This window comes from Colobus angolensis, unplaced genomic scaffold (assembly GCF_000951035.1).
Source record: "Colobus angolensis palliatus isolate OR3802 unplaced genomic scaffold, Cang.pa_1.0 Scaffold3, whole genome shotgun sequence".
Lineage (NCBI taxonomy): Eukaryota > Metazoa > Chordata > Mammalia > Primates > Cercopithecidae > Colobus > Colobus angolensis.
In genome coordinates this window covers 2,118,251-2,128,199 of record NW_012116265.1, presented here as the reverse complement: position 1 = coordinate 2,128,199, position 9,949 = coordinate 2,118,251, and the positions used below count along the sequence as shown (strand labels likewise).

The window sequence follows — 9,949 nt, the reverse complement described above, 5'->3', positions numbered from 1 at the left end:
GCGCCCGCCACCATGCCCGGCTAGTTTTTTTGTATTTTTAGTAGAGACGGGGTTTCACTGTGTTAGCCAGGATGGTCTCCATCTCCTGACCTCATGATCAACCTGCCTCGGCCTCCCACAGGGCTGAGATTACAGGCATGAGCCACCGTGCCCAGCCAGAATATATTTTTATAATCAAAAATGTTATTTTTAATTTCCTCACAATGTGGACATGAGCTACAAAATCAAAAATATGGGGTTCCTCTTTAACCTTTGAAGTCAAAAGTGGAGAAACTAATTTCTCCTCTGCAAATTCTATACAACGTATTATTACTCGTAAAGCAAATGCCTCTTGTACCAGTAGCCATGGCCTGAGCGGACTCTAAGTTCCCTTGAATCCTGTCCCTGCCCATCAAAGCAGTGAAGCAGACTAAACCCTCCAGACCACACAAATGAGACACAGCCACAAGTTTAATGTGTTGTTTCCACCAACAATGTCAAATGTACATTTCCTTCTATTCTTGCTTTCGACAAAAGATTTTCCATAGTGGATCATGCCTGTAATCCCAGCAGTTTGAGAGGGTGAGGCAGGAGGATCGCTTGAGCCCAGGAGTTTGAGACCAGCCTGGGCAACACAGCGAGACCTTGCTTCTACTAAAAATTAAAAAAAAATTAGCTAGACATGGTGGCACACACCTGTGATCCCAGCTACTCAGGAGGCTGAGGTGGGAGAACTGCTTGAGCCTGAGAGGTTGAGGCTGCAGTGAGCTATGATCATACCAGTGCACTTCAGCCTAGGAAACAGAGCAAGACTCTGTCTCGAACAACAGCAACAAAAACAAAACAAAAATTAAAAGAAAAAAATTTCCTTCTTCAAACAAAATGTCCACATTTCCTAAAGATAATCCTAATTTTTAGTAAACAGAGCAAGCTTATCTCATACAACTACCACAGAGGCTGACATCTCGGAAATAAGGCTGAGCAGAGGAAGAAGTTACAGGCAAAGTGCTGCCATTTATGGAAGTCTCATCTAAAGATCACACAAAGCTCTGTGTGTACACAAGTGTGTAGAGTGTGCACACACATATATATACAACACACACACACACACACACAGCAAGAGGATAAAAGTGTTAAGTGGATACCACCAAATTAATGAGAGGTATTAACCCCAGGAAGGGAGAGAAGGACAACAGGGCTTAGTAGTGGCTGGTGGGAACGTCTATCTTAACAGAAAATTTTTACTTCTTAAAAAAAAGAAAAGGTCTCAAGCAAATACGGAAAAATAGAACCATATGTTCGTATTTATTTTGAACGACAGGTACGTGAGTGTTCGTTATGACCATTTGTACTGTTTTATTTTTAATTCTTCAAAGCAATAAAGGAAAAAGAAAGGGCTGCGAGAAGCAAAGGCACCCAGGCTGTATTTATTCCTCTGTTTCACTTGAGATAAGGAAGCTTCTGGCCTTGTGCCCATACTAGAGGCCAGAAGTCAGAGAGCCGAGCTCAAGGAACCCACAAAGCTAAACTTCTTTGAGCAGATCGTAAACTCTAAATCTCGCAGTTTCTGGTCACCATGCCACTGTAGCATTTCAGGCCCCCCCACTTCGCTTGAAGGAGGACACTCAGGAGGCTCAGAGGACAGCAGCCCACCCAGAGAGACGGTGGGACCCCAGCCTTGCAGCCTCTGCACCTGGCGAGGAGAGGCACGTGAAGAAACAGCAAATACCTCATTTCAGAGTGAGTCCTATGGGTAAGTCCCCACATCCATCCAAGGGTCCCGATCTCACTGGATGAGATATCCACGTGTGGACTCGATGACAAAGACATACGTCTCCATCAACCCACAGGGAATGTATCCAGGCCACCATCTGAAGTGCTTCCCACAACACAAAGCCAAAGAAACCTCAGAAACTTCACACGACAATGAGGTCCTTTCTGGACAAGGCACCAGCCTGAAGGTGTCTAGGGCAGGGAATGGGGATGGGATGCCAGGCACAACCCCAGAGCATAGACAGGCCAGCCGCTGCTGCACACAGCAGACTTCGGCTGCAACAGCCTCACTTTCAGCCTGACTCCACTATCTGCATTTAATGTAAATATTCAAGGTTCTTAATGGAAAAAGCGAACCATTACACAAATCCAAAATTTAATTTTAAAAAAAGCCAGGACAGATGCTGCGAGCCTTACAGGTTCATGCTATAAGCCCAGCACTTTGGGAGGCCAAGGCAGGAGGACTGCTTGAGCTCCCAAGTTTGAGACCAGCCTGGCCAACATAGTGAAACCCTGTCTCTACTAAAAATACAAAAAGTAGCCAGGTGTAGGGTGTGCACTGGTGGTCCCAGCTACTCAGGAGGCTGAGGTAGGAGGATCTCCTGAGCCCAGTGGAGGGGGAGGTTGCAGTGAGCTAAGACTATACCACTGCACTCCAGCCTGGGTGACAGAGTGAGACCCTATCTCAAAAAATTAAATTAAATTTTTAAAAAGCCAGATGAAAAGGAGATTGGCTGTTGAATGAGTAAAACAAGCATCAGAGGACACAGGGTGACCCTGGCCAGCCAGGCTGAGGCAGCGTGGGGCTCTGGCCCATCCTCACCTGTCCTCCAGGCTGCTCAGCAGATGTCCCATTTGAGGGCACTGTCCCAAAGCCAGTGTCCCCACCTTGGACAGGCCAGCCTTTTCTTCCAGAATGCAGAGACTGACCCAGGTGCTCTCTCTCCAAGGCTTTGTCCTACTCTGGCTTTCTCTGCCCCTTCCCAGTTACTCCCTCGACATCCCCTCCTCCCTCTGGTAACCTCCTAGTCACCGCATCCTCTCCTTCCCCTCCTCCATTCTGAGACCCTGCCTTCCTGCCCTGGGGTGATGAGACATGCATCTGGTATATGTGATGAAGAAGGGTCACCTGGTGAGGACTGAGTTCCTTCTGCCCAGGAGATCCAGTTCAATGTGACTCTTCTAGAAATCACCAGAAATGTTCTCCCCCATCGGTTCCAGTGGTTCCCATGGGCATGTGCCTCGGAGTCACCTGGGGGCCTGTTAAAATACAGACTCCCAACTTACATCTGCATCTCTAACCAGCTCCCAGCGAGGCTGCAGATCTAGGGACCACACTTTCGAGAACCACCACTGTCAATCCCGTTGGAATGGTGAGATTCAAGCAGCTGGGAAACTTTTGAAAATGCAGATTCCAGGGCCCCAATCCCAGAAGAGTCCAATGCAGTAAGCCAGGAAGGCGGAGGATCTGGCTTAGATGCCGGTGGTGGGATGGGATCTCAGCCACACTGGTTTCCACCCACTTGCTGACCTATGCCCTGCTCAGGAAAAGGTCAAGGACCCTTTGCCTCCCTAGGTTTTCAGAGATCAACTTGAGCATCCTAGTGACACGGCCCATGCTCTTTAGGAGAGGCCTGGCCTTCCAGACGGTCACTGCTCCAGTGTGCCGCAGAGAAGAAGGGGACAGTTAGGGGCACAAAGCCATCTCCTGGCAAACAAAACCCCAAGCCAGACTGCGCGAACTTGATGTGTCTACCGAAAAGCCACATGTGAGCGGGGGGCCCACCCACGCAGCACCCCAGTCAGAGTAAGGAACGACGTCTGTGCCACTTAATTCCAAGGCTTCAGGACCTTCAGGGTTACCTTCAGGCGGCAGCTCTGACATTCTGGAATACCCCTTGACTATAATAACCGGTTATGTTTGCGCTATAATGTTAGGTGGGAGGGAAAAAAGGCAGGATACGCAATTGTATATATGGCCACAACCACAATGGCAAAAAACAAAAACTATTCACTCAAGAACTGGAAGGAAATACAACAAACGTTAACAGCGATTGTCACCGGGTGCTGGGCTAACGGGTGGGTCTTTTCTTGTGCTACTTGTCTGTTTTCCAAGCTGTTTACAAAGAGCACGTACAGTACGACCTATATGACAGGAAATTTATTTTGTCATAAATTGGAAGGAAAAAAATACACACAGCAGAACACTGTCCACACGGAATGTGCCAGCCCTGAACATAAGCGTCTTGTCAGTTTCCTTCAAGCAGGCAGGACTGAGAGGCAGTGACCACTCCCTGGTCAGCAGCAAGTGCTGTCAGCACACACTGACTGACCATTTGCTCTGAGCTGGGCCAAGACAGCCGGCGCACACCAGCCCGGTCCTCCAAGAGCTCCCAGCACAAAAGGAGGGGGAGCAGGGATGCAGGGTCCTCTTTCCACCTGGAAGTCCTTCTGGACCCTGAGGGTGGGCTGGCCATCTTTTACCTTGTGTGGCCACCTCCCACCTTCTGGAACTCTGCACAGTACCCCAAGAACAGCAAACTGCTTCTCAAACCCACACAGTCTCAAGCGAGTGTCAAGTCCATTTTGCCCGGCCCAGAGTTGGACCCTCAGAGTGGCTGGTCACCAACAGCAGAAGTCCTCCTGGGCTGGCAGGGCCAGAGGATGGCATCTCTATGGCCAAACAGCTTCCAGCAAGAGCCTGCCCTGTGCTACTCATGAAGACCTGCAGAAACCTCACCTCCATTTGGGACTTTCATCACATCCAAGCTCATCCAGGAGCTCACAGTGCAGGAGGGAGGACAGGGATGCAGACACCTGCCCAGTGCTATACCGCTGGCTCTGGCCAGCCCTGCCCATTCCCTCCCATGACCCTCCAAACTAGAAACTCAGCTGCCCACTGAAACTCCACTCAGTTTATCACCTCCTCCAAGAAGCTTCCCCAGCTCCCCGCATGCAGGCTGGGTTAGGGGGTCTTGCCTCTTGAACTTGCAGCACTATGTGCTTCCTCCAGCACTTAGCACACAGTACTGAAGGCACCTGCCTGGCATGAATGGCACCTGCAGACAGGGTCCATGCCCTGAGCACCTGCTGAGCAGCCAGCACAGCCACCAAGCCCTCATCACAGACGCCCAGGTCACTGACAGCACCATCGCCTTTGCCCCACTGCCTCTGTGCATGGCTGTCGAGAGGGCGACACCAGCAGAAATGCCCCTGCCTATAGCATACACCATGCTGAGTGTGGCTCCCCTTCCACTCCCCAGAGCCAACTGTCACAAGCTCCCACACCAGTCCTCCAGGCCTCTCCCTGACCCTCGGCCCCCTCCTCAGACATCTGGAACTAAAGGAATGGGGCTGGTTCTAAGCTTCCCAGACACAATGTCCAGAGACCCTATGGTGCCCCTCTCCCAGTGGTCTCCGGACTGAGCACAGAGGGCTCACTGAACTGGCCCGCACAGGCAAACCACGCCAGCACCCCCACCCAACGGGAGGAGGATGGAAACAATCCCAGAAAACCCAGGCCATTGTCCATTCCCCTCCTCTCACGTTCAGTTTCAAATTCATGTTGAAGCAGAAGCAAGGGCTCCTGAAGCAACCACAGCCCTCGACAGGAACTGGGCCCAGCACAAAGCCCAATGCCACAGTACACATTCTGCCTGGCAGCCCACCCAGCAGTCCCTCAGCGGACCCCAGAACCAGCAACTACTGCACAAGGGCACAAGGGGAGTCATGGCTGGCCAGAGGGCTTCCTCACATCAACAGAGGCCTCACAACATCCAAAGATGCTCCCCAATCCCAGAACAAGACTAAGTTACAGCCCAGGAAGCCAAGTGCGAGGAACAGGTGTCAGGTGGAGTCTAGTCACATGTGTAGTGAAACGCTGGCCTGAATCTGGGAGGGAGTTGTTCTTGAGCAGTTCTCAATCTGTGTCCCCCGGGGTCCCAGGAACCCAGACAGATGCCCTGGAGGCCGAGGAGACAGCTGAGCACAGTGCACTGGGCTTCACCTGGGGTCTCAAGAAAAATCATATAGGGGGAAAGTTTCACTGCTAAGAAAAGGTTTGAAAACCAGGGCTCCCGGCCGGGCACGGTGGCTCACGCCTGTAATCCCAGCACTTTGGGAGGCCGAGGCAGGCAGATCACGAGGTCAGAAGATGGAGACCATCCTGGCTAACACGATGAAACCCCGTCTCTACTAAAAACACAAAATAATTAGCCGGGCGTGGTGGTGGGCGACTGTAGTCCCAGCTACTCGGGAGGCTGAGGCGGGAGAATGGTGTGAACCTGTGAGGCGGAGTTTGCAGTGAGCTGAGATTGCGCCACTGCACTCCAGCTTGGGCAACAGAGTGAGACTCCGTCCCAAAAAAAAAAAAAAAAACAAAAACAAAAAAAGAAAGCCAGGGCTCCAAGGTACACAGTTTCAGTCCATTTCCATCCACGTTGGTCATACAGAGATCACTGACACCATCAAAGACTCTCAACTGGCCTTCCCAAGGCTGGGATGGGTTTTGGGTTTTGTTTGTTTGTTTTTGAGATGGAGTCTTGCTCTGTCACCAGGCTGGAGTACAGTGGCACGACCTTGGCTCACTGCGACTTCCACCTCCCAGGTTCAAGCGATTCTTCTGCCTCAGTCTCCTGAGGTCTTCATAGCCCTCCTGTGGTTCCTCCTCTCCCTCAACCCTTGAATGGCTCCTGTATAAAGAACCACTGAGCCAGGGGCTGGGGACAACAACCACATCAGGGTCACCTTCGGGGAGCCCATTCCAGCCAGTCCCCACTCAACTGCATTCCCGGGGCAGAGACTGCAAACCGAGGCTCCTCTCTGGGGCCTTCCAGCTCCAAGAACGTTCACTGAACACGAGAAAGCAACACACCATCTCCTCCTCACACACGCCCCAGCGAAGGTTCACATGAACGCGACCAACTTCAACAAGTAGAGGCCTAAACGTAAGCACCGTTTCCTCCCGGCCTCCTGTGAGAAAACCGTGACAGTGACGATACTGATGGACACACATCAGAATTCCTGACAGCAGAACTGCCCTTACCTGATAGTAGGTCTTAATACTTCTCACCAAGATGGTCAAATTCTGAATGCGAAGGTTCACATCATTGTTGACGTGCTTATTGATGCGCTGATTTGTGGGCCTGGGATCTCTAGGGGAAGAAACACGAGAATGGAAATTGCATCTCCCAGCAGCTGCCACACTTCCTCTCCCAGCCACGACCCAGCATCTTGTCCTCCAGTCCCTAGGTGACCATGAGGCCGTGCTGTGGCAGTTGTGGTTCAAGTCAAATCTTAATCCTGCCACTGCTAAGCCAGGACCTCAGGTGAGCCACACATCGCCTTTCTGCTCCCTGACCCGAGCACGTGGCCCACCGCAGGCCCTCCGTCAATGCCGTTTCCATTCTCACCGTTCCGAGTACCCGAAAAGATCACATATTAGTGCAGACCCCAAATGTCATATTGTATAAAACCAGCCCAGCCAAATATATTTCAAGATTAGAATTAAAAGCTGAACAAAGAAAAATATGTGAAACATCAAGAAAGACAGAAGGAGAAAAATGGTAGTTTTTTTTTAATAGAGACAGGGTCTCACTCTGTCACCCAGTCTGGCGTGCAGTGGCACCATCACAGATCACTATAGCCTCAAACTCCTGAGCTCAAGGGATCTTCCTGTCTCAGCCTCCCAGGCAGCTAGGACTACAGGCCCAGCTACATTTTTTAAATTTTTTATAGAGACAGGGGCTCACTATGTTGCCCAGGCTGGTCTCGAACTCCTCAAGCCATCCTCCTGCCTTAGATTCCCAAAGCACTGGGATGACAGGCGTGAGCCACTGTGCCCAGCCTAAAATGGTACATTTATTTATTTATTATTTATTTATTTATTTTTTGAGATGGAGTCTTGCTCTTTCAGCTTAGTGCACCTTCGCCTCCTGGGTTCAAGTGATTCTCCCACCTCAGCCTCCCAAGTCGCTGGGATTATAAGTGCATGCCACCACACCCGGCTAATTTTTGTATTGTTAGTAAAGACAGGGTTTCACCATGTGGGCCAGGCTGGTCTCAATCTCTTGACCTCAGGTGATCCACCCACCTTAGCCTCCCAAAGTGCTGGGATTACAGGCATCAGCCACCGTGCCAGGCCAAAAGGGTACCTTTTCTGACTTAACATACCAATAAAATCATAATGTTCCACTAAACACAGGTCTGCCTCTGTCATGTGAATTGGTCTTGGGCTGGTCCTCCCTATGATTTACAAATTCCAGGGACAAAAATCCTATTTGAGAAACTGGTATAATCAATCTATGACACTTCTATGGTGTACAAGGCACCCTGTAAGAAATGCTAAGAGACACAATTAATTCACGTGGGAAATCCCCAAAGTGTCATTTATTTTCCAACCTCGGGCAAAAGTCGGGTCTGGTTGTGATGCAACTAGAAATCTACATCAAGTGATGTATCATGTCCCTTCCTCATCTATATACAGGACATTTCTCAAAACGCTCAGTGTCAGAAAACGTTTTCCATCAGACGAGAGCACTCAGCATTACTGAGTTCGTTTCCACCCCTCCACAGACTGCGCGCTGCTTTTCATAACAAAGGCCTCCCTTCCATCTGACGGTCCCAAGACACCGTGAAGGATGGCTAATTCAAAGGAGGGCCTGTCTTCACAGTTTCTTCTGTCATCCAGGCCCCGTGACGAAGGTGCTGAGCCTCTTGGGGGTTGGTGTGGGGAGTTAAGGAAATCAATCTCAATGCCATCTGGTTCATTCAAAGCCAATAATTAGTAGAAAATTGACAAAGGAAAAAAAAATCCTACAAATCGAAATCGTTTCAAATGTTTCTGGAAGTACAGTGATGGAGTGTGGCCAAATCACTTACGTGTTACATGTTTCTCTTGGAGTCATGCATAACTGAGAAAATCAAGGTTAAGAGTTCTGTGAAAATTAATTCAGAAAAAGAAGAGGCATTCAGAATTTAAACTGCAAAGGCATTCTTAGCTACAAAAGTGTTCCTGGAATTATAAAGTAATTTATCTTAAAGGTACAATTCTCCTCCTTTTACTGTAGATACCTTAAAAGACGAAAATCAATTTCACAGTGACAAATGCGCTTCTTAAAATAGCAGAACTCAGAGAACATGCAGCACTTTTTCTGTTTTGTTTTTGTTTCTTCTTTTTTTCGCCTTTGTCATTGTAGTCCCATCTTTCACTGAAGTCAGATGGGACCACCCCAGGAGTGCCAGGAGCCGAAAACCTCAGTATGCATCGTGGACATCTCCAGCACGTGCAAAGGCATAGCATACACTTAGGGTCAGGAACCTGGGAGTCCCCTCACATCACAGCATAGAAGCCTCTGACCATCCCTGCTTTTGTTCTCCCCAATTCTTGGAAGAAATAGCTCATTGAAACAACACTCTAAAAACTCTGACCTTTACTGTATGAGTAATTAAGCTATCTATCGTGATTATTAGTACTCCCTCCTTTAACTAAGCCTTTCTGGGTAAAGAGAGGCTATCAAGACACTAATCAAAACAAAAGCCTCAACTACAGTTAAGGCAGGCACATCTCAATCTCCACTCTGCCCAGCACTCCCGTAACCCTCACCTTTCCATGCTGTAGGAAATGGGAGTCAGGAGACATGGGTTCTAGTCCAGGTCCCAAGCCTAGCCAAAGTTCCCTGGGCTTCAGTGTGCTCAGCTGCAAAATGGTTACAGAATCCTTCCGGCCCTCAAAGGCTATATGGTTCCATGAAGCCCACGTCTGCATTAGCAAACTTGGACTATACTTGCTTCTGTACCACAGGAAGATGTTATTATAACCGTTACACAACTGCACTTCCCCAAAAGCTGTCATTCAGAACAACAATCATCTTTACATGATAGTCCTAAAACATAAAAGGCCAGCACTCTAGTATCAGGGTGACAGAGGACAGGACGCACACATGGTAGCTGGTCGGAACTTGAAGAGTTCCAAGAATTCCAAGTCTAAAGTGTGGGCCCCCAGGGATTCCTTTTCATAACAACTTCCCACTAGAGAAAAAGAAGCTGGCTGGGCACGATGGCTCGTGCCTGTAATCCCAGCACTGTGGGAGGCTGAGGTGGGAGGATCACTTGAGGTCAGGAGTTCGAGACCAGCCTGGCCAACATGGTGAAACCTGACTCTACTACTGAAAATACAAAAATTAGCCAGATACAATGG

General features: G+C 49.4%; 1 protein-coding gene across 1 annotated transcript in view; it reads right to left on the bottom strand.

Annotated features, from left to right (window-relative positions):
- CCDC88C (coiled-coil domain containing 88C) overlaps nt 1-9,949 on the bottom strand; it is a gene marked incomplete at its 5' end in the record, with an annotated part of 152,360 nt that overhangs the window by 137,010 nt on the left and 5,401 nt on the right. The window contains one exon of the mRNA XM_011949794.1: nt 6,797-6,905. Within this exon, the coding sequence (XP_011805184.1) occupies nt 6,797-6,905 (109 nt within the window). The remainder of the gene's footprint in view (nt 1-6,796; nt 6,906-9,949) is intronic.